The following is a 25489-nucleotide window of genomic DNA, read 5'->3' on the forward strand; positions in this document are numbered from 1 at the left end:
ATTGGTTTGAACTTCAGCATTCTTCTCTGTGAAACAGTAGGTTGTCATTTTTGTTCTTGGCATCCTGCAGTGCTTCTCAAACTACTGTGGTAAAGGACCAGATTTAAAAAATTCTGTTGTAGATGGCTACTTTAAAAAATATAGTATATATGAATTATTAAGAAAATACAATCTTCGTTTTTTGGGTTTTGTTTTGTTATTGAAATCTAAAGATACAAATCTGGTCATGGTTCTAGAAGAAATGAAAAGTGAGAAGGGCTGGTCCTGAGAAGGCTCAGAGTCTTTTGCAACGACTTCAGAAGAGGCCATTACAGGTTGTTTAGACAAGACTAACTTCCTCAGACAAAGAGGAAGGGCTGTTTCTATTGGCAGAGAAGACTTATCAGATTTGGAGCTGAAGGGTTCCAGCTTCATCAAAATCTGTTCCCATGTCTCTATCCCAAGTTGTGGAGTTATACTTCCTTTTCTTTCTTTCTTTTTTTTTTTTTTTTTAAACATTTTATCTATTTATTTGACAGAGAGAGACAGAGACAGAGAGATCACGAGCAGGGAGAGGAAGAGGGGGAGAAGCAGACTCCTGCTGAGCAGGGAGCCAGATGCAGGACTCGGTCCCAGGATCCCAGGATCATGGCCGGGGCTGAAGGCAGACGCTTAATCGACTGAACAACCTAGGCGCCCCATCATATTTCCTTTTCAACCAGTGCTCTAACTTTAACACAAGAGAACCTGTGAGATTAGGAACTAAATTTGTATTGTAATCCAGTCACTGTCAGAGTTGGACCTTTGGTTTTGGTTTTCAGAAAACTTGGTGCTGCAGTTCTAGGAAATAAGGGTTTCCCTCAGATCATCATTCAACTTTGTATCCTTTTGGCAGAACTTCAGTTGAGAATTTAAAGCCCTCGACTCATTATTTTCTTTCTCCATGTTCTCCAGTGTACTTACAAGCAAGCAACCACTACTGATGGGCATTTAAGTACTATTCTGGCACTGTATCCCATGAACAGTGTTCACTTTACCACTTGAGACAGGTTATTAATTCCATTAAATGTGACTGTATCTCAGAACCCATTAAAGTTAACTCAGACCCAGTTCAGAGAATCCATTTAAAGTCTGTTTCAGTCAGGCTACGTGTGGTAGACACAGATGGGTGTGTATATGTGACTATCTTCACACCTAGGACAGCTATAAGGAAACAAATTTTAAGTTTTCAAAAAGGTTAAGAAAAGGGATGTGAAAATTTTATTCAGGCTGGTTTGACTGTAACATTGTTTTTTGTTTTATAAAATAATTTTATAAAAAGTCCATCAAGATATTATATAGAAAATACACCAAGGTAATATATATATACATTTCATAAAAATAGAATACATCTTGGCAATTGCTTCCAGAGTCTGTTACCACCACGTACAGTGTATTGACGTTCAACACTTATGCTAATTTGAACATAGAAGATTTTTAAGAAAAACAAAGAAAACTGTCTCATTGGTATTTGTAAAAGTTGTTTCCACTTGACAGGAAAATAAAATACTGGAATGTAAAAGTTATGGAGCCCATGGGAAGGAAGGTTATAGCAAAGATCCATGCCATGAACAATAATCTGAGGACAAAGCAATATTTTTTTTTCTATTATCACAAGCGGCTCATCTCATTTCACAAAATCACTGAAAATAATATCCTTATTTTGGATGCTCAGTCCATGTGAACACTATTTGGTATAAAGAAACATTCTAGAAGCCATACTGTATTTCTAAAATGAGTGGTGTTTCTTTTTTCCCTTAAGGTGAAAATAGGTGTAGAAGTCCCATTATAAAGTATCAATACTTAAAAAAACATCTTTATAAGTTATTTAATAAGTTTTGATCAAAACACATAGCAAGCAGTTTTATTATTCTAAAAATGGCCAAATGCTCAAAAATTCACTTGGCTTTGAGTGCGGTTTTTTTGTTTTTGTTTTAAGGAAAATGGTCTTAGTTAGCTACTATGCTACTCTCTAACGTCACTGATAGGTCCTCCTGTGAGATATTCTGAATAATCTTCGGAATAATCTTTGGAAAGTAACTGCTCCAGTGTAATAAATAGAGAAAAATAATAAGGGACTTCTCTAGACCTTACCAAAATATATGACCATGGTGGGATCATGAAAATACCTCAGCAGTACCCAGGAAGGCACACAAAACAGAGCATAGCACCATTTTCAAGTTGCCAAGATTGCAACTGTTCAGGAGCTGGTAATCTGGAAGAAGACTGGACGCTCATGATTAATGCAGTTTAAATATGTGAATTAGGCCCTGGAGAGCTTCTTAGTAGGGATAGGCAGACACAGCTATATAAACTATGAATGTGGTCTGATACTCAATGGTCCCATTGGCACTGTAGGATGAGGCTCGAACCCTCATGCGGTAGGTCTCTGGTTCTCGCAATGGTCGTGTTGTATACACCACTCCTTTCAGGTTTTCATCCCTTAAGGCAAAAGGAACAGTCTGTTCCTCATCTACCATGAGGAAAGTTGTCCTGGGATGCATCACTCCATCCTGTGTGTATGCTACCAGCCGGATTAAATCTTGATTGGCCGCTATTCCAAATGGGAGGGAGACAAGTTTGTATTCCAAGGCATATGGGCTCAAGGCACATTCCAGATCATTGGGTGGACAGTTCTTGAGGCAGAACCTAAGGACCAAAAAAACACACAGAGTGCATATTGTTATCTGGCTTGGAAGCAGGAGAGGGCATGTGGCAGGTGACCATGATCCATGACAACTCTTAGGCATTAAAGGCAGCAGACAGTCTGACAGCGAGAGCAATAGGCCCACACCATGTGCTATACCACTAACTCAAACCAGAAGCCAGATGCCTACGAGAGAACGTAGAGTCCAATCTCTTTCTCTCAGCTTCAGTAAAATCAGAAGTGCTTGAACCACTGAAGTAAGTATGAGTACCACAAGGGTGACTCTAAAATGAAAAGTTAGTTTTGGAAATAGAAGGATCTGTACATATACTGGAAACAAGTAGTTTTTAAAGAGAGGAATACAAGGTATTCTTAAATTGTAACATCTGTCCTAAAACTAAAAGCTGGAGTAGAATTTATTGGTATTTGGTTTATTTTCCTAAAAGTAATAAAAAGTCAATGAAGATTCCTGGGGGGAAAAAGCTCTTCCTTTTATATTTGTTTTCCACATTATCTTATACTAAAAAGACTACATTTTCTGTTTTCAGAGCCCACATTGGCTGCTTTTGAGGCACGACTTTTAAATTCTGTCAGAAATCACTGGTAATGGAGAATAAAAATTTTTAAAAATGCACAAAGGACCATTTTCTACAGATACGGGTTCTTCAGTTATAGTATTTTTAGATGTTTCTTAAGTCAATATTTTTAATTTTTGCCCTCCCCTTCCTATTCCCTTCCTCTTCCCCCTAAAGCAATTACAAATAGGTTTTTGCTGGATCCGAGGCAGTCCACACTTGATCATGTTACAGTAACTTGGTAGTCACTGCTGAGAGGAAAAACAAAGTGTGAGCTCCAACCGGCATCTGGTTTCAGAACCACCTTTTTATTAGCAGGTCCTAGTCATGATGAACATTATCTCTGTTTTCAAGCACCCCGTTGACTTGGTACCTGAACAGAGTATGATATTTCTGTAAGAGGAGGGAGAAAAATGGAAGAGTAGTTTATTCAGAACCCATAAAAGATAGTGTTTCAGACAGCAGGGAATGTAAGCAAGACCATATATGAGCAGGCAGCCAGCTGACTCATCCTCGCTCATCTCCATTCTCTCATGGAGTCATGGTGAGTCATCACGATTACAGCCAAGGTACTTCTTGGAATGCTCTAAGCCCTGAGAGCTCTTAAAACCCTGAAGCGACACAAACAAACTAGGAAATTTCAAAGGAGGTGAGGTTCTATCACCCCATAAATTGCTCACCGCTGAGGCAGAATTCTAGATGTGGTATGGCAGATTACCTACTGGGGAGACGCTCCGGGAAAACCTTGGCAGCCAACAGTGATAGTTTAGACTACAGCGGCTGCCGCAGGATGAACTCATTTCATACCCATCCATTGAAGAAGGAACACACTGTAACTCCACATACCCCTTGGTATTATTGACTTCCTGTGAGGTACATGTGACAACAGCCAGGGTGTGTTGGTTGAGGAGAGAAAGCTTTTCGAAAGGTATTTCTGAGAAGAGAAGGCAGGACATACCCTGAAACAGGATCCCGTTGGTAGTTGGGCGGGCAGGGGGTATCGATGCACTGGTAGCTTCCTCTCATGTTGAAGCACATGCGATTTGGCCCACAGCGCACGCTCTGCTCCAGACACTCATCAACATCTAGCAAAAGCATGAGGGACACACAGTGTCAGCAACTCGGGTCAGAGCAGGCTATGAGAGCAGGCACTGCGAATGCTTGACCATAATGGCAAGTCCCCATGGATGAATCTGGTAACCATACCTAAGCTTCTTCAACCACAAAATGGGGATCCTGACACCTGGTGTGCTAATTCCTGTAGTGCTTTGAGGATAATTTCTAACACCTGTGAAAGGACATTGAAAAATAAAAGCTATAAAAGTAGAAGGGAAGCTATTGAGAACTCTGGTGTTTTTTATATTTGGAAAATAGAGTGCGTTGGAGTTTTGTAAAGCAAACAATCCTTTAAATTCATGAGAAACAAGCTAAAAATTTAAAGGACCCTTGTGAGCCTTTCTGTAAAGGGAAGAACCTCTTTATAACGTGAGTGATCCTTCCTGGTATTTTGTTTTGTAAGTTCAATGTGTTGAGTGGGAGGTAGGGTCATGGAAATTAAAGGAGTCAAGTTATAGATTCGAGTCAGTCATTTCTTATGGAGAGAGAGGTTCTGGGGGTGGGGAGGGTGGACAAACAACACAGGATCAAATGAATGACCGAAGAACCATAATCCAAGTTTAATCAAAACTGAACTGTGGCAAACCCACCCTCAGGGGTTATGGGGTTGGGATGTGCTCTCTAGGGTGCTGGCTACCCCTTGGGTAGTGGGGAAACATGCAAATGAAATGCTGTTTATTTTGTTGTTTTCTATACAAAGTTGTTAAATAAAAACACACTCAAATCACTATAATTAAGAAACATCAAGATGGAACTAAAGGAAACTCTTTTTGAGCTTTCTGAGAATGAATGTTTTTGAGCCGATTTTTTAAAAAAAGATTTTTTTTTATTTAACAGACAGAGATCACAAGTAGGCAGAGAAGCAGGCAGAGAGAGAGGGGAAGGCAGGCTCCCTGCTGAGCACAGAGTCCAATGTGGGGCTCGATCCCAGGACCCTGAGATCATGACCTGAGCTAAAGGCAGAGGCTTTAACCCACAGAGCCACCCAGGTGCCCCTTGAGCCATGATTTTTAACTTGGGGTCCATATTTGAGTACCAGGGGATCTGTGAATGAAAATCTTTTTGTGTGTGCATGTATGAGTGTGTGTGTGTGTGTGCGAGAGAGAGAGAGAGAGAGAGAGAGAGAGAGAGAAAGAGAGAGAAAGAGAGAGACAGGGACAAAGACAGATGGAGAGACAGAGAACACAACACTGAAATTGATGGATTTTCTGGGAAGTGGGTCCATAGGGTTCTACAACATTTTTAAGGGATTTTGAGATCTTCACATTAAGAACCATATTTTAGAGCAATAATCTCCAACTGCGGTACCTACATTCCCCTGGTGGCGATGGAAGCTTTCCAGTAATATGAGAGCAGGCAAATATTTCATGGAATCGTTCATATCCAGAAACTTATTTCCCACAAGTTCTCCTTCCTAAAAGCACTCTTCCTGAGAACTTCCTGTGGCCTGGAGTTCTCTTGTCCCCGTTCCCATTTTATATCCTTCTGCTTTACAAAAGAAAGGTTTCCACTAATCCCTAGTCTCTTTATGATACTCAGGGGTAAAATGCTTCAAGGCACATAGGAAGGGTGAGAAACTGGTTACTCGTATTGATGGGTGGCAGGCCTTATTTCATCATGGCTACGAACCAATGGTCTTGGCTCTCTCTTGTAAATTAGATTTCAGAAGCGAGCTGGTTGTCATGGGAACACCTACTAACACTTCTACTTGAACAGAAAAACGACCTTAGACTTTTTCTGACAGTCAATCTGGTTGGTTTAACAGCGACTGCAGACTTTTAAATGATAGAGTGATCATTCCCCATTAACTAGGTTACCTACAGCTCCAAAGTATTGATGAGAATATATTTGAAGCACATGGACATCAAAGCCAGAATCCACACCCTTTACAACAATTTAAATGATAAGAAACTTTAGAAGTCAGTTCTAAAATGTATGAATAAGTGTAAGGTTTCAAATTTTTTTTGGAGTAGGCAAGCAAAAATTGAAGATGACTTACTTTAAAGTCTTAAGTCAACTGGCGCTTATTGGCACTTATAATTCTCCTCCTTCTTTGGTATTTGAATAAATATAGATCCTGATGTATAGGAGGGAATGATTACAATGAACTGGGCCCAAATCTGTCCTCTGCAGAGGCAGGACCTAAAGGTCAAATGCACTTCCATGTGCAACTATTGTATCATTTCATGGTAGCAGGTGACTTGGTACCTGCATAATTGTGTGTATGTCAGACTTGGGTTAAAGTTGTAAGTTCTTTAGTGAATTCTTAAATAACTTGAAAAATTGCTATCAACAAAAGAAAAAGAGAGAAGCAGTTCCAAGAAACAGTATATATTAATAATGAACAATAAATGTTAAATTTTTTTCTTTTTTTTAAAAAGATTTTATTTATTTATTTGACAGAGAACACGAGTAGACAGAGAGAGAGGAAGGGAAGCAGGCTCCCTGCTGAGCAGAGAGCCGGATGCGGGGCTTGACCAGGACCCGGGATCATGACCCGACCTGAAGGCAGAGGCTTTACCCCACTGAGCCACCCAGATGCCCCATTAAATTTTATTTCTGAATTATTTACCATTTCCATCTCAAAGCTGAGAATTTTAGATTTGGTTTCAAATATATTCTGTTTTCTAAGGAAATGCAGTGTGATTATTTACTTTAAACTTGCTAATAGTGTGCACAAAGTAAAACATTGAGCTAGAGTGATATGGAGTGAATCACCTACGTGGCTTTTTAGTTACTTAGATGTGCTGATAATAACATAACGTGCTTTGTATGACTAGTTTTATATTAGGACTAATTTCCCTACAGGAATACAACACAGTGTGAAACAAATTTATATCTCAGTTAAATCCTGCATATTGTCTCTGTGAACCAAGTTCTAATTATGATTTTATCTGTCAGGAGGGCATTATCTCCTTGGCAAAATGAGACTGTCTCAGAATGAAGTGAAAAGCCTTTGAGAAAATGTGAAAGAAATGTAATTAGCCTTATCTTCTTTTTTTTTCCTCATAAAAAACATTCCCTTCATACTTATCCACCAAATTTCATTTTAGCTCTTATTTTTATGGTGAATTCCTGCAGGCACATGAAGGCCAATGGGCTGCAGGGGCCCATCGAAATGGTGGCATGGAGACCAGAATCTGGACACATGCCTATATGCATAATAAGAGTAGCTATCTTGGGGCACCTGGGTGGCTCAGTCGATTAAGATCTGCCTTCGGCTCAGGTCAGGATCCCAGGGTCCTGGGATCAAGCCCCACATTGGGCTCCTTGCTTGGCAGAGAGATTGCTTCTCCCTTTTCCTCTGCCTGCCGTTCCCTGTTCTTGTGCTCTCTCTCTTTCTGTGTCAAATAAATAAATAAAATCATTAAAAAAAATGTAGCTATCTTTCACAGATTTCCAATGGCTGAATATGAGTCTACAAAAATATATCAAAGTCTAATATTCAAAGTGTTTGCCTTCTGCTCCATAATAATGAACACTTCCCACTGAAAAGCTTTCTTAAGTATTTGAGCTTCTGGAAGGTGGCCTTCTTTTGTCTTCTGTCTACTATTATCTCCTCAGGCTTAAACACCCTATAGGCATTCACTCTACTCCTTTAGTCTACTGCCTGGTTTTTAAAAAAGGAGCTGGAAAAGATGGAGAAATCATGCTTTCTTCTGTTAGCTGACAAGGTGAAGCTATCTGTTTATTATTAAATATTATAAGAAAATTACTATGGTAGAAATTAAAGGGTAAGCATTTTATAATCTATATATTCTATAAGAAAAGATTACCAGGATGAGAATCTTTTATATTACTAGCTTTAGAACATATGACTGCATTTAACCAAGTGCTTCTGGATACATTACACAATAATTTAGAATAAACATACCTGAAACATTTGTCTTATAGAGAGAATAATTTAGATTCTTGATAACATTATGGGTTACTTTTTAAAACCTTGGATAGATTAGAACTCATTTCAAGTGCAATGCCAATAAAGTATTTCTAAATGTTCAGAATTAGATTAGTGGGGCTTAAAATTAGCAGAAAGATCTTTTAGTTTCTCCTCTCTGCTTCTTGGGCAAATCATGATCAGTCATGTTTTTGTTTCTCATCTTGTAGTCTGCGACTTCCACTTTTGACTAGAGTCTCTGTCCTTGTTCAATGTCAAATTCACTCTAATTTCCTTTTTGTCACTGACATTTGTATCACTAATGTATAAAGCTTCAAAAATGCACATGTAAATGGAAATCAACTTTTTTTCCTCTCATGAATGCCCGAAACACTTCCCAAAGCTATAAAAAGACTCCAAGTTATTCTTCAGATTAAAGACTGCTTTAAAAGATGTAATTGTTTTCTCTCAAGTCTTTTTTAAAAACCACAAAAATATGTAACCCATTTAAATCGCAAACATTTCAAGTGACACCTGTTTCTGATTTGTACACATTATTTTCCACTCTCCGAAGCCCAACTGAAAGCTGAAAAATGTTTGAACTGAATGAACGGCAAGGGCAATCAAGGAACAAAATGGCATAATTTGGAAAAAAAGAAAAATTCTCTAATGAGGAGATAACATAATATAGCACTTAAAAATCTGGCTAAGGGCTTTTGTACTTTGGTTGATTGGTCCAAATGCTTCCTCCTTGGTGCCTGGTGCACTCACAGGAAGTGTAGTGTCGATGTTGGGCACTGCCACCTCTTCAGAGGATTCTTGGGGCGACGCCCTGGGGAAAGTTGTAAAGCATGGACAGTGTAAATGCTCTCACCTCACCCTGCTGCCACAGTGCAATGACCCCGGTGTTCACAGCTTGACAGGAGAGACAAAGGACCACTCTAGACATTATGAGATCTGTGATCAAGTCCTACCCTTGTTCTTGATTGTTCTAGAACATTCATCTTATTATCTGTAGAATGGGTACAAATTATTGTATTGTATAAATACCCTTGACGTATCTGTACTGTTGCTTAAAATGAGTTAATAATTGCTTTGGAAAAACATGACCACAACGTCAATGTGTTATTGTCATACTTCAAATCTCAGTAGAAAGTTCTGCATAGGGTAAGTTCTTAACAATCATTTGTGACAGATGGCTGGAAGCGAAGGTTATTATGGTGTTCACTTTATTTCTCCAGTCCATGTGGTCCAGTGGAGACTCTCAGGGAGGGAATGGGTAAAGGGGTGTGGGACAGGTCATGGTAGTCTGGTGGTCCCATTGCCCATCTGGGTCTTGCTTCCTGGAGCACCCTTTCCATGACCTGCATCCTAGCAAGTCTTCTCTGAATCTCCCAGAGAAGGCAAATTTAATTTGGTTATTACTGATAGAGCACTCTTTTAGAGATACTATCTGATATGCTTTAGAAAAGGATAAAGGTTGTATGTGACAGAAATTACTAAAATTCAGAGTCTTGTTAATACCTATATAATACTTTTGATTTTGACCACAAAATTGAGGGGACTTCTTATAAAATTTCCAAGATTTATATAAGTTCTTATTTCTTTTTGATCTAAGTATGCATTGCAATATAATATACCTTATCAAAGCAAAATGTCCCTTTCACATTTTTGTGTAAAGAAGGTAATATTGAGATTGATAGTTTCTTTCTTTCTACCGTCACAACACATTGTCCCAAACTCTGTTCATAGTACCTACAACCCTGTATATTATGCTTTTATTTACATATCTGTTTCCATTGTACTAAGATATCAAAGGGAAGAGACTATATTATTTGCATTCTTCAAAGCTAGCTTATGACTGTTTCACAACGTTTGCAGACTCAAAGAATAGATCATTTAATCAATTACCCACGGTTGGCCAAAACAAAAAATAAAATAATACCTAATACTGGAGCAAATTAACTGAGCTCTGCTCCTATTTCATCTTCCATCTTGGCTGAATTTTGAAAAGATATTTGAAGAGATTTATTCCCACTTAGTTTTAAAAATATAGAACATGAACTGATTTAGACATTCTTGCTCCTTCTGTAAGACTACACCGAAAATGATTCTCAACTTTTTTCCTCTGCCTAATGGCTTTCTCTCCAGTTCTCCTACTTAAAAAGCAATGATAAATATGACCAATGGGAATGAGAAAGAAGAGAAAGCAACCAGGAGAAAAATTATTAAAAAAAAAAAAGAAGACATTTAATTTCTCACATTCTCCTACATTGATTTTACGTCAAGTAGCCACAATACACATTCCAAGATTTTCTCACCTTGACAAGTCTTTCCATTGAGCATGAGTTGATAGCCAGGTGGACAGATACACTGATAGCTCCCGAAGGTATTTTTACACTCATGTTGGCAAATGTCTCTATTTTCACATTCATCAATATCTGTGCAGAAAGAAAGCAGAGTGTATAACCATGCAAAAAAGGGCAGAAACTACGACAGAACCAATTACACACAAGTTGTTGATATACGATAGAAAAACTTCTTGGTGATTTTACACTTGTGTGTTTAAACATGCTCAGAACTGTTTTATATCAGGATCTGCTTTTAATGAACCCAACGTCAACTGTACTATTTCATAAAATATGAACATCTCTTCTGTGTATAAGTGTATACGAGCTGAAGCCCCAAACTGGCCAATTTCTATATGAGTTAAGCAAGCCTGGAATGGCAGATGGAACAGATTTATACAAGATCCTAAACCACCAAAGTACTGAACTCTTGACAGAATAGTAGAATTTACCAAAAAGGCAGTTTCCATTGAGGTTAATTGGAACGAGGAATGTTTTTATTTTATTTAAACTTTCCCTACACCTGCTTCCAACATCCATGCATTGCTTTCCCATACAGAGATATCAAGTGGAGGTGTTTTTAATTTTGTGATAAGGATATTCATCAAACTTCATACAATTGTAAAGTACTAATGACAGCAACGTATCTACGGTTGATGGGACACCTTGGGCAGCTCACTTTATTTCTCAAGGTCCCAGTCAATTCTTTGTCAAAGGACTCACTGATATGATCTCTCCACTGCACAGATTTGTTGGAAGGTCCATAGAGCACAATACATGGGAAAGCACTTTATCATTAAGAGCTATCTATCCGCTAGTATTAAACAAAGCCAAGAAAGTAGCAATAAATAGGAGAGGAGAATGGGTGATAATTAAGCATTGCTATTTGCTTTCAGGATAAGGGATATGATTTGGAGCACCTCAGATTTCTTATCCCAGTTGTGTTTTGCTCAGACTAATGTTAGAATTGGTTCAGAGTCCCACCAACCAGTGGGAGAATGAGAAGAGAACATGACATGAAGTGGGAGCAGGGGGCCCGTAGGGCGGAGGCAAAGAGAAGACAAGGTGAAAACTTGTGACTCAGAGCAAAGAGATGTATGTGTTCATTGTACATGTTCTGCATATGCTCAGAATGTAATTGCGAAAATTCAAAATCTGTTCATGATGAACACTCACCAAATATCTGCTACTGTTTTTGCCCCACTGTGAACCAAAGCATTTATTCAACTTGTGTGTTATTTTTACTTTTTCCTTTTGCTATCTGCTTCCACACAAAATCATCCCAGCAGTGTCAGTGATGTGGAACTCCAATAAGTCAGCTCACTCTTCCCAGAGCAGGAATTTCAATGTGGCCCCACGTGCAGTTTTGGTATTCAGAGGCAACACAGTGTTCATTTCTCCTGTTAAGCTTTGGAATAATTTCCTTAAAAAGCCCAATTTTGCCCAAGTCTAATAAGACTGCAGAGTGTTGATTTGAATCTTTTGTGAGTTGTCTATCCCAGATGGTTAATTAAAGGCATTTGGTGTTTATTGCAAGTTGCTTGTAGCATAATTCCAAAGCTGTCTGCAATCTTAGTGCAAATTTCTTTATTAGTATGAATACTACAAAATACTCACCATATTTTAAAAAATATTTCTAAAAGTCTATTAACTGCCCCCAAATAAAGTTCAAACATCAAGTAATCGACTCTTATGGAAATTTACTTCAGATTCTCCAAGATTGGCCCTCTGAAAGAGTAGCTGCCTCAGCCAATGGATTGGGGAGGACAATTCTTATGAACACGATATTAGTGTAATATAAACACACAGACACAGAATACATTTATAAGACTCTACTGTGAAACTGCAGAGCTTAGATAGTGATGAATAAACAGAGAATGGGGTTATTAATCAGGAATGCTTTCTTAAAAGAAATCGTCATGATGGTGTGCCATGTTGGGGGTATGGTTTATCTCATGTGTCACCACAGAAACCAGGGTTGGGGCAGCGAGAAGAGAAGAGCCAGTTTAAGATGAAGTCAGAGAGTGGGACGATAATTGGAGATGAAACCCCTTAGTGGGAATGACTATTTGGAAGAAACTTTGAAAGACATGTCAAATTTTAATTCTATCAATAAAAAAATGGTGAAAAGTTTTAACTAACAAAGAGGTCAAAATCCTGGGCATGAAAAATTACCAATGCTCAGGATGGTTTGGAGCAGGTTGAGAGTGGTGGTTGACTTCCTCGTAAGGATTGTGGAGTCCATAGGGTTAGGAATTAAGCAGTGTTTGACCCTATGGACTAAAGGCAGAGAACTGGTGATGAAGGCATTAATGTTTGAAATTCAAAGGGTAAAAGGAACTAACCTTGCCGACAGTTCTAAGACTGATCACAGGGAGGTTTCATGTGCATCATATTAACCTTCAGGTACATCAAGACAGGTAGAGAGAAGAGCTCTGAGAAAATATAGACTTAAGGAGAAAAATTTAAAGTTAAAGAATCCAGTGAGTCGGGGGTCCAGCTGATAAGGTTTTGGGAGTCTGGGTCCACGGAAGAGTGATTAAGGAAGCACGTCTGAGACGATAATGATGCGGAACAAGGCTTGGGGTGAAGGGTAGAAAAAAAATGATAATTGAAGTCAGAAAAAGACATTTTTTAAATGTCTATAAGAAATGTGTAACAAAGTATATTTAGGCAAGAAAAAGTGAAATTCAGAATACTTAAGAAAAATGCAAGAAAATGAAGTTGGAGTAGAGGTCTTAAAATTTAAACAAATTTCTTTCTTCCTGCCTTCCTCCCTCTCTTCCTTCCTTTCTTCTGTCATCTAACCAAAAGTGGGGCTAATTCGTGTTTGCTAATTTCTCTTGGCACATAGCTCAATGGCATGCAAACTGTGGATGCTCACAGAAAATTGAATTAAATGAATGACAGATGGTAATGTTTGCAACTTAACTGAAAACAAAGTCTCAATTATTGAGTTGGAAATTACACTTCGCTTTTGCAAACAAATTAAATTGTAGATGAGTTTAGATAAAGATATCGAAAGCACATATTTTAGAGAAATGAAAGCAACTTAATTTTGTCCTGGCTCACATTATCTTTTCAGTGATTTCCATATATACAAAATAATCAAACTGAGAAATTCCACAGGGAGTGCGGGTCAACAGTCAACACCGTTTTGGTTGTCCCATAGAACAAGCAGTTGATGGAGTCACTGAAAGTTTCACTTTTAACCCATTGCTTTGGCATCAACCAGGCACAGCCATAATCTGATGCTAGTATATTATGTGGCAATACTCATATTTTCTTTTTTTAAAAAAACGTATTCTGAATGCCACTGAAATTTATTTCCACGTAGCATTAGATTTAATAACACTTTCAGGAGTGATCAAAAGAGAAGAACTGTCAATACAAAACTGTATTTCGGAATGTACACATGTAAATACATCATTTACTTGAATAAATTTTGTCATAGTTTTAGGTGCCAGAGTAAATGTCTTGGAACTTTGAGTCAACCCAGGGTGAAGATCAGATGTAGTTCACAGCACCCAGACAACCACGGGTGCGGTGTCTATGCTTAGACTCTGGCCCATAAGCGAGCCCACCGGAAGGAAATGTAATATGGCTGACATTTACCTACACATGTGTCACGGCTCGCCTCAGAACCTTCAGGGCAAATTTTCCTAATAGTCCTTCTAGTCCTGGAGAGAGATGTTCTGCTGTTTCTATACTCTGAGTAGGAGCTGTAGAGATGGGAGTATTGTCTGTAATGCTGTTGAGGTTGATAGTTGTTTCTCCCAGAGGAGAACCGTGCAAGGTTATAGCTACTGTACTGAGTGCCATAATTAGGCAGCCTCTCCAATCCAGCGCAAGATTTCCCGTCCCCTAACAAATGTTGTCCTGGTGGACAGATACACTTGAAGCTGCCGGGGGTGTTGGCGCACTGATACGCACAAGGCTTAGGCACTTGTTCACATTCATTAATGTCTGCTCGTGTGCCATGATACATAAAAAAGAGAAAAAAAAAACACATACATACACACACAAAACACAGGAATCAAGAATCAGTCTCTGGAACAAACTGAAGACATTATGTTACCCTCCAAAGCTATGAATACAGTAATTTCTCCATTGTTGTGAACTTTAGAGAAAGCTTTAATCATTCATTCATGAACGTATAGAAAGGTTCTAGGACTTCTCCTAAAGATCGCTTCACGTGGACAGTAGAAACATAAAGGGTCATATGGGAAAATGTGGTCTTGAATCCAGAAAAACTAGAGTTCAAAGCTAATGCATACCTTAATCCTGGAGGGAAGGACTCAGTCACGTTTCTAGTTTGCGTTTTATTACAACATTCTCACTAGTACTGCCAACCTTTCATAAAATTACAAGCTTCGGATGTGATAATATTGGTATAACTGCTAAAATTTTTCTTTTATTACTTTTGAATCAATAATTATTATGTAATAATCAAGCTAAGCACATTTTTTACAAAAATTTAAAGAGAAGGAAACTAAGAATTATTTTTTTACTAAGATATAAACTCAAAAGCCCATAAAATTTTTAAAAAAGTTGTTTTTCTTCCAATACCTAGGTCAACATATAGTATACACTCCCAACTTTTCCTGTAAATTGGAAAGCAAATGAAAACCAGAGAACAAAAGCAAATTCTTTAATTCGTTACCACAGTGACATGAAAGACAGCAACATGAATAAGCAGCATAGAAGTAGTAAATTTTGTTGTAAAAATTATTTTAGTAGGCAAAGGTTAAAATTAACATTTTAAATCTCTTTAAGGCAATGGCTCTACCTTCTTCATTGATGTATTTCCCAGGCCAAGGTCTGACATTCAACTTCAAGTCAAATTAGTGAACAAATAAACATTTCATTCTGCTAGGTCACCGCTATGACTAATCAAGATGTTAAGTTATATATAAATTACAATACCTAAACAAAACACTAAAATGCTATGTTATACACTTCTGCAATTAGAGAGTGTTTATTTTAAAAGTGTTTCTAGTAATTGTATTATTTTCAACATTTGCTCTGTGCAAAGTACTAGGCTAGGGGCTGCATAAAGACAGAACTAAGTCTTTATGAGAGAATTTGTTATAAATTGTTGTTAAGACAACCAAGGAAACCAATTTTAAAAGCATAGTATGCAAAATGGAAGCCAATATGTAAAGCCCACACCATTTTTTTTTTTTTGCGCTGTCTTTAAATATTCCAGGGGAATATAATTTCATAGGTTGGTTTTCAGGTTTTGATTATTCAGTGCATTCATTAAAAAGAAGTATACGGTTAGCTTCTTACAGATCTCTTCTAATTGTCCGTTACCTGCCTTATTTACATTTAGTTATAACTAAGATAGAAATAAACTGGTGATTGGGAGAACTGAGTGAGATTCTTAGCACAGGAAATGGCACATAGTAAGCACTTAATGTATGATAAAGTAATAATTATCAATTTATTTAAATTGTGCATTCACATTTTAATCCCTCACGCCTAAACCTTTGTGTTACATTGAATTATGCTTCACATTCAACTAGAATGTATCTGTGCAAACATCTATGCCATGCACATAGATCATTGATGAGAGAACCTTCATAATTAAGTCATCATGGTAAATATATTGGCACCTCACTCTGATATGTGCAGGGTATAGTAAGCACTATGTAAATGGTGATTATTATCACGTTAAATGCCAGTGCAAATGGAACTCGATATGAAATCTTTAAGTAATTCAAATTATGTTATAAATTACTTAAACCAACGTACACATTTTCTAATTATTCCAAGAAAACATTTGAGATGGGAGAATGGTCTAATCAAGTTGATAAGGCTAACTAATCATGTTACGAGCTCTACTACTCAGTAAGAGTTGCTGGTAACTTACCCATACAGGGTCTTCCAACTCCTTGAGACCGGAAACCTCTGGGACATACACAGCGATAGCTGCCTCTTGTGTTCTCACATATCTGGTTATATCTGCATTGATGGGTCCCATCTTTACATTCATCAATATCTACAGACACAGAGGCAATAAAAAGTAATAACACTTCCTCTTTCAAAACTAAAGTCATTGTATTTAAAACGATAGTCTTTAGAATTGTCAATGGTTGCATTTCTCACCACGTGACTGAGACCTGGGTTCAAGTCCTAGCTCTGCCACTTATTAACTAGTTCCTTTCCCTCCTCTTGTGGCCTACTATGGAAAGAGCTTGGTTCTCAGCTTTGTAGCTCTCTTCTGTCTACTCCCTTCACCTTTGGCTGTCTTATTTATACTGGTGACTCTAGTAAGCTTGTTGATGTAGCTTACAGCCACAGTACTGCATTGTGTCTACACAATCTACAATGTAGATACATTGTATCTACAACCCCACATTTCTAGCTGCTGGCTAGTCCTCTCCACGTCCATCTTCTACCAGTACTTCAAACCCCACATGTCCTCAGTGTGTGTTTGCTTTTTTTAAAAAGATTTTATTTATTTATTTGCGAGAGTACAGAGAGAAAAAGAGAGAGAGAGAGAAAGAGAAAGAACAAGCCGGGGCGGGGGGGGGGATACAGGGGGCGGGAGAAGCAGACTCCCCGCTGAGCAGGGAGCTGGATGCAGGGCTCATTCCCAGGACCCTGGGATCATGACCTGAGCCAAAGGCAGACGCTTAACCCACTGAGCCACCCAGGTACCCAGGAAGGATGAATTTTATTCGGTTTTCTCCAAGCCCAGCCCCTTCCCCTTCTATGGGACTCTCCTTTCTTTTTCTACCATGTCCACCTATTATTACTATTCCATTCAAGGCAGTATTTAATGCGATCACTGCCGTGACATCTATTAGATATGACCACTCTTTCAAGTGCTCTCATGTAATTTTATTTGTTTCTCTTTTATGGCATTTCATTTTCCCTTGTACTATAGGATTTTTTTTTCTTTTGGTGAGGAAAGTAGAACTAGCCAATCTGTTCCAGAAGATTGTAGGGACACGAAAGGGGGAATGCTATCTGTTTCATTTTTGTTTTATAGTTCTGCTAATTAAGGCAGACTGGCACAGAAAGAATAAACACGGGGAGAATATAATTTATTTTATTTTTCTGGTCATTGATTTGACGTTGATAGAATATTTAGTTCTAAAATAAAATACCTTGAACCTTAAATAAACATGTATAAGCTTTTCTTAACCACCTGTGAAATTAACATATAGACACCGAATTTCAGAGACATAATGTGAGATAATTTATGTGGATATTAAACTGTGTAAAGTGAATGTGTAATTGATGGGAGCTCAAAATGGTAATAAACTTCCATGGTGAGCTTCCATTTCTTGGTATAGAGCCTGGGATCCCACAGCTCAAACACACTAGAAGGTGGGAGTAAAAAACCTGTGAGAAAAGAAAAACTTCCTTGTGAGATTAAATGTACTTTAATCATTAGTTTTAAAAATGGATCTTTTCAAGTTGAGAGGCAACGTGGGAGGTTTGGGGGGTAGGAAAGGAATAAATGAAACAAGATGGGATCGGAGGGAGGGAGTCAAACCATAAGAGACTCTTAATCTCACAAAACAAACTGAGGGTTGCTGGGGGGAGGGGGGAGGGAGAGGGTGGTGGGGTTATGGACATTGAGGAGGGTATGTGCTATGGTGAGTGCTGTGATGTGTGTAAACCTGGTGATTCACAGACCTGTACCCCTGGAGCTGATAATACATTATATGTTAATAAAAAAATAAAATTTAATAAAAAAAATGGATCCCTTCCTTGGTGGGCCAGTGGATCTCAATCACGGAAATAGCCATACACTCACCAACGCAGGTTCCGTTTTCAGCCTTGGTCATTCCGTTGGGACAAAGATCAATGCACTTATAGCCCCCGCGGGTGTTCTTGCAGTGCTGGTCTGGTCTGCACACGTTCTGCCTACATTCATTCACATCTTGATAAAAGAACAAAGGTAATGAAGATTGAGAAAATGATTTCTTCTGCTTTTCCACAGAAATCATACCTTGGGATTTTAAGGATAAAGATGTTAATTATATAATCACTGTGTGAGGGTAAAATGTTTAAATCCATCAAAGTTAGTAACAGTAACAGACTATTTTAAAACGAAAGGATTTCCCTCAGAAGGATAAAAATTTAAAAAAAAAAATTAGTCCACATACCTGGTAACCATACCAACCACCACTTCTTAGAAAAATAAATAAAAAATATATGTAAATATGTATGTGAAAGTGTGTGTGTGTATATGTATCTTTATATATGTAATCATATACATTATGCTTCACTGAAAAAATATAGTAAATAAAATAGGGAAATGCTAAAAAAATTGCTATGTAATTGGAAAAGGAAACCTGTAAAGGACAGCATTTGCTTCGATTTTGTTTTTGCATGGATTACATACGTGATGGATAGAGGTATCCTATGTATGAATCCAGCCCAGGACACAGCATATGGATTAGATCAAATACCTAGAAATTACAAAGATGTCATTGCTTTGAATTTAAAGCCCTTTTCTTACCTATGCATTTTCTGCCTTTGAGCTGATACCCAGGTTCACATCCACAATGAAAACTACCTATGGCATTGAAACAGCGGTGGTGACAGGGGCTGGATTCTTGACATTCATTAATATCTGTTAAATAAAATGAAACTTTTATTGTATTTTGTTAGGAAACTTGGGTTAATTTATTTCAGATGTCTAACATTTTGATGATCTTTTATCATTATCATGTTTAAGATCTTTCCTAAAATGAATCCAATACAATTGTTCTCATGTGATCTGTCAGATAATTGATTGGATTAACTGCTGGAGACCGTATCTCTCTTCAAAGGTAGACAGTTCCTCGTGACTTGGAACTTTGTGGATGAAAGAGTCCTCTACTTTAATTATCCTACCAGATGGGTCCCATGTCTGGTTCTAGGAAGTTACAGCCCTGGAATGTTGCTGACAGACTAGAATTCTGAAGATGGGGTGGGGGGAAGCCAAGGTCTTGGGCAGTATCCTTAGCAATTGGCCTTTCTTCCCCATTTTTGCTGCTGCTAGCCTGTTGTAGATCTTGACCACTTTGTGCCTGACACCAGCAACTTCAGCATTTCTTCCTTGTCCACAGTTATTGCCCAATTAATCTTCCCAACACCATGTGGGGCAGAGTATAATAAAAAAAATGCAGGCATGAATTTCCCAAATTCATGAGCATTTGCCTGTTTTATGTACCTTTTCTAAAACTCCCCTTCCTTCTAGTCCCATAGGAAGAGAGAACTTTTCTCCCATGTAAGAAAAGTCCCTCTATTTGAGTGTTTGAGTTCTGAAACCCATCTCCTCTTTCCTCACCAAGATGAGGACTGTGGTCCATTGATAATTCTCTCCTTGTGTGCATTTTTAAAGTCCTTCGTCCTTATGGTCATCTTTCCCATAGCCCTACAGACATAATCAAATCTTTCCTACCCTAACATAATCCCTCTCTCAGGTCTGTACTCAAGTTTCTTCTACTTCTCTGTTCTATTCATTCTATTCAAACCCTCCAAAGCAACAATTACCATACTTAGGCTCTTTACATCCCCCTCTTACATTCCCAAACTGAAAAGATCGCCTGTGTCTTATTTTGTACTGGTTTTCTATTTGAGCTCTTTTATTTAAAAAATGTTTAAAGTTTTTATTTAAATTCCAGTTAGATAACAAACTGTAATATTAGTTTCAGGTGTATGAGCTCTTTTAATCTTTCAAAATCTACATGTTACCACAACTGCATACATGTGATCATATACTTTAAAAATATTTTCTTAGTGTAGCTTTCTCTTCTTTCTTTTTTCTTGGCTTCCTTTATCGCTTCTCACCCTCTTGCCCACCAAAGCCAGTCTGCACTGACAACCTAGTATAAATATTAACATATCTCTACATATATATCTCTATGTAAATATATCCATTTCCTTTATTTTCGGTTATTGATTGTTTTTATGGCCACATAATCTTTTACACAAAAGTTATGTACACTTTTCTACATCTTGGTGTTCTCACTGAACAACTCAGCAAGGAAAGAGTTGAGTCGCATTCCATTCTTTATAATGGCTGCACAATGGTTGATGGTGTGGATGTACCATAATTCATTCTCTCTTTCTATACTGATAGACATTCAGTTTTGTATCCACTATTTCTTCCTCTAGAAAAAAAAAAAACCAGAATATCTTTCAGTAGCTAAATGGATTAAAAAACGATAGTACATTAATACAATGGAATAATATTTAACAGTGAAAAGAAAAGAGTGATCAACCCATGAAAAGGCATGGAGGAAAATTACATGCATATTATTGAGTGAAAAAAGACAATCCTAAAAGGCTACAAGTTATATGACATTCTGGAAAAAGTAAAACTATGGAAACAATGAAAAGCTCAGTGGTTTCCAGAGGTTGGGGGAAGTGAGGGATGAAAAGGCAAAGTGCAGAGGATTTTTATGAGAAACTATTCTTATGATACTCTATATAGGATACATGTTATTACTTGTCAAAAATCATAGAATGTACAACACCAAGAGTGCATCCTAAAGTAAATGATGACCTTTGGGAGATAATGATGTGTCAAGGTGGGTTCATCCTTGGTAAGAAAGAATTTTGCCACTCTGGGGCAGCATGTTGATAGGAGATGCTATGTGTGAGTTAGGGCATTTTGCTGTAAATGTGAAACTTCTCTAAAAAAGAGTCTATTAAAAATCCTGCAGTAGGGCACCTGAGTGGCTCAGGTCCTTTTCTCTGGGTCGTGGGATTGAGCCCCACATTGGGCTCCCAGCTCAGCAGGGAGTCTGCTTCTCCCTCTCCCTGCCACTCGTGCTCTCGCTCTCTCTCTCTCAAGTGAATAAATAAAATATTTTTAAAAACCTACAATAAATATCTGGTAGTCTTACGTAATGAAGTTTAATGAAACAAACTATTAAGATCGTGCTGTATAATCTCTTCTCTGAAATATAATAGGCAAATACTTTTCAAAACCGCTGTGCTATAAATATTTAAAATAGCCTTGGACTATTACATCTGAAAACCTTATCAAGAAGCTCTATCTATAAAATGGAGTTTACATTAAATGATTCAAAAGGCAGAGGGTTTTCATTCTTAGCATAATGAAGATAAAGGGAGGAACTCCATTTTTATACCTTGGCAACTCAGCCCATCAGGGGTTCTTCGAAAGCCAGTTCCACAACGGACCACACAGCGATAGGATCCGATGGTATTGTCACAGTCCTGACCAGCGTGGCAGGTGTGTCCACCTAAAGCACACTCATCGACATCTGCAACAAAATGAGTCCCTCACCTAAGGCGGGGTGAAGAACTTCAACCCAAGAACCAGGGATAAGAGAAACAATAAAATGATACTTGAAAATATATCAGAGCAAGAATGCTGAATAATTTGGTGGAGTCATGTCAGGTGGGTTATGTTGATGATAAGCACATAGGAGCCTAGTGCAGTATCTCTGCAGACTAACGCAACCATTAAACCACCGACAAATTACTAAAGAAGTTACTTCTCCTGACACTCCGTTTTCTCATCTGCAAAGTGAGGGTAAGACCTGTATGTCAGGATTACTTTGGAAATTAAAGGAAATAATATACACAAAGTGCTCAGTCCATGCCAGACACTGCACACGTTATTCCTCGCCGCCCCTCCCCCCATTCTCTGTCTCTGTTTTGCATTTAGAAGGGTGTCTGCTCAGACAGAGGGAGAAATCCTTTCCTCTTTTCATCATTTTAAAATTTACTTATAAACCAGATTCTCACACAATTCTAGTTTTGAAGTCTATGCGGAGTCTGATAGAAAGTGTTTTTTGAGGTGAGGAAATGGGCAAAATAGGTGAAGAGGAGGGGGAAGTGTGGGCTCTCGGTTGTGGGATGAATAAGTCATAGGAGTAAAAGACACGGCGTGAAGAGCACCGTCAGTGATACCGTAACGGCGTACTGGCGCACGGGCACAGACGGGAGCCGTGCTCGTGGCGAACACAGTACAGTGTATATGCTTGTCAAATCACTCAGTTGTACCCCTTAAAATAATGTCACAGTATGTGTTCACTTTACTCAAAAAAACAAAAACAAAAACATTTTTTTAAATGTTCCCAAAGTGTTACCAGGATTGTGCAATTTCCTTAAATTCTTTATAACTTTTTATTTCTTAGTTTTGTCACTGTAAAATGAACACGATGCTGGTCCTGCCTGTCGCTCCTCGGGGTGGGGTGGTGGGGCTGAAATGAGTGGCCGCAGGTCTCCCGGCCCGGGCAGCGCCCCTCGTGAAGCCAGCTGTGGCAGCAGATCTCAGGCTGTCTGAAGATCTGTTTACTGCCAGCGTGGGGGCAGAAAGAGTACGCGAGAACAGCACTGTTCTACCGCCCTTTTCCTAGGCGAGAGCTTTCCGTGACCATTGCCTGACGGGGACTACCTTGACAAGTCCTTCCATCCGCGGCTATGGTGAGGCCTTTGGAGCAGGAGCAGTAATAGGTTCCCACCGTATTGTGGCAGATCTGGGAGCAGGGACTCCCCGCTGCACACTCATCTTCATCTGAAACAAGAAACAAAAGGACCCATGAGTGTGTAAACCCCCGGCTTTCTAGGAGTTTTTTTTTTTTTTTTAATTTTTTTAAATATTTTATTTATTTATTTGACAGAGAGATCACAAGTAGATAGAGAGGCAGGCAGAGAGAGAGAGAGGGAAGCAGGCCCCCTGCCAAACAGAGAGCCCGATGTGGGACTCGATCCCAGGACCCTGAGATCATGACCCAAGCCGAAGGCAGCGGCTTAACCCACTGAGCCACCCAGGTGCCCCTTTTCTAGGAGTTTTTAAAGGCCATGATAAATAGCTGTTCATAAAACGATTGTTTACAGAGGACAATGCATTGAATCAAATGTAGCAGAAAATGCTCTAAATGCCACAAAATAGAAATGCTAAATAAAAATTAACTTTGGGTCCCCAAATTATCTTTGATAGTGACTAGATGTTTAGCTTAATTCTAAAACAACAAGATGACAGCTAAGGTACAATGACCATTTCCTGTGCTCTCAATGTTTTTTTACCTACCTTAACTCATTCCTCATAACATTCCTAGGAGACAGATATTTTTAGTAACATCCCCATTTTGCATGATAAAATTGAGGAAGAAAGAAGTTAAGGAAATTGCCCAAGGTCACACAGGTCATTAGTGGCTGAGCTGAACTTTGAACTTGGACAGTACAGTTTCTAAAGACCACTTTTCTACCACCATATACTACATTATATCACCTACCAGGGAAAGGAAGGCTCTGGGTGTGCAAACTTGAGCTACTCTAGGCATTTACTCAGCTGCTTCCTTACCTGTGACTCTCCTGTACGGGTACTCGGATGGGGTGAGGCTGGCTTAGTCAGTAGTCCTTGGCGCATGGTGCTGCCCTATCCTCTAAGCGTTAGGGTTAGGTGACTTAGAGTTGATTATTATTATGTTTTACATCCATGGCAGGTAAATGACCAGACAGCATCCAGAGTTTTGTCCCTGTGCCCACTCTACCTCTATCCTTACGATCCCTGACACACTCGATTGTGGTCAAATTGAAATTAAACTTCAAATTAAATTTAAATCTAGCTCTGACACTTGCCAGCTGAGTGATCTCAGGCACCCCACTCAACTTCACATCTCAACTTCCTCGCCTATAAAATGGGACACTTATAAGCCTGTTGTGATAATTAAGTATCTAGCAAAATGGCAATAGATGTCCGTTAAATGGATTCCATTCCTAATATTTTTTTTTATAAAAATAAACATGCATTATTTCTGTTCTTACCAGCACAAAAAGGTCCAACTGAGTCTAAGGCAAATCCCGAGGGGCACTGATTACTGCGATCTCCTACCACAGAGAGAAAAGCCAAATTAACGGGCTTGTTAGAATGTTAGCACCTTGTTTCCTTCCAGGACGCTCTTCCCTGGGAAGATATGCCAAAGATGGAACACATCATGCAACATATGCAATAGGTGAAAACAAGCAGGAATGGAAAACTTTTCCTGTTCCCCAACCAAGAACTAAATGAATCAGAGTCCACATTGTTGGCAAGCAGCCATTGGAAGCAGATTTTGTTTATATTAATAAAAAAATGAAATTAAACCGTTCTGTGATAATGAAAAAAGGATCCAAGATAAATGTGTACGCCAGGCATAACCGCAGGCAAAGTCCTATTCCTCTAGCCATTACTTACTCTGTCTGTTCTAGAGTTAGGAGCACTATTTTCAAGCCACTTAAAATAATTTATGCCAGTGAAAACCAGAAGCTCTAATGAAGAAACCCTCTCCTTTTGTGGATCTCCTCCACTTGCCATGTGAAGCAGCTGAGTCAAAGTCTCCTACGTGTGACCAAGTGTTTTCCTTTCCTGTGTATCCAAGCAAAGACGAATGGGTATATTGTGATAGAACAGGTTTAAGTGAGATGTCAGAAACAAACATATTAAGAATAAATAAGCTAGTTAGGGAATCTCTTTCCTTAGAAAGCAATTCTGCCTTGACTGGTTTAAGCAATTTAGCTAATATTTTTCAAATATTATTGACCTGTAGAAACTTAAATAAAAAAAAAAAAAAAGAAACTTAAATAAAATGCCTTTTAAGTTACCAAAGTAATATGTGTGTGCGCACATGCTCAAACACACAAACTAAAAGATAATCATTAATATGGTAAATTTCTTTTGAAGGAAATTTTATTTATTTATTTTTTAAAAGATTTTATTTATTTATTTGACAGAGAGAGATCACAAGTAGGCAGAGAGGCAGGCAGAAAGAGAGGAGGAAGCAGGCTCCCTGCTGAGCAGAGTGCCCAATGCCGGGCTCGATCCCAGGACCCTGGGATCATGACCTGAGCCGAAGGCAGAGGCTTTAACCCACTGAGCCACCCAGGCACCCAGAAATTTTATTTAATTCACATCGTATGTTCAGTTCATATTCAATCTCTTAGA

The 25489-nt window shown here is 38.6% G+C and overlaps 1 protein-coding gene across 1 annotated transcript in view; it reads right to left on the bottom strand.

Moving 5' to 3' along the window:
* Positions 1-1238: 1238 nt before the first annotated feature.
* HMCN1 (hemicentin 1) overlaps positions 1239-25489 on the bottom strand; it is a 498146-nt gene continuing 473895 nt past the window's right edge. The window contains exons 98-107 of the mRNA XM_045983171.1: positions 24334-24396; positions 22961-23080; positions 21687-21821; positions 19064-19177; positions 18356-18481; positions 16457-16585; positions 14197-14547; positions 10555-10674; positions 4199-4325; positions 1239-2667 (exon numbers count right to left, since the gene is read on the bottom strand). Coding sequence (XP_045839127.1) covers positions 2301-2667; positions 4199-4325; positions 10555-10674; positions 14197-14547; positions 16457-16585; positions 18356-18481; positions 19064-19177; positions 21687-21821; positions 22961-23080; positions 24334-24396 — 1652 coding nt within the window. The 3' untranslated portion in view covers positions 1239-2300. The remainder of the gene's footprint in view (positions 2668-4198; positions 4326-10554; positions 10675-14196; positions 14548-16456; positions 16586-18355; positions 18482-19063; positions 19178-21686; positions 21822-22960; positions 23081-24333; positions 24397-25489) is intronic.

Source organism: Meles meles, chromosome 17 (assembly GCF_922984935.1).
Source record: "Meles meles chromosome 17, mMelMel3.1 paternal haplotype, whole genome shotgun sequence".
Classification (NCBI taxonomy): domain Eukaryota; kingdom Metazoa; phylum Chordata; class Mammalia; order Carnivora; family Mustelidae; genus Meles; species Meles meles.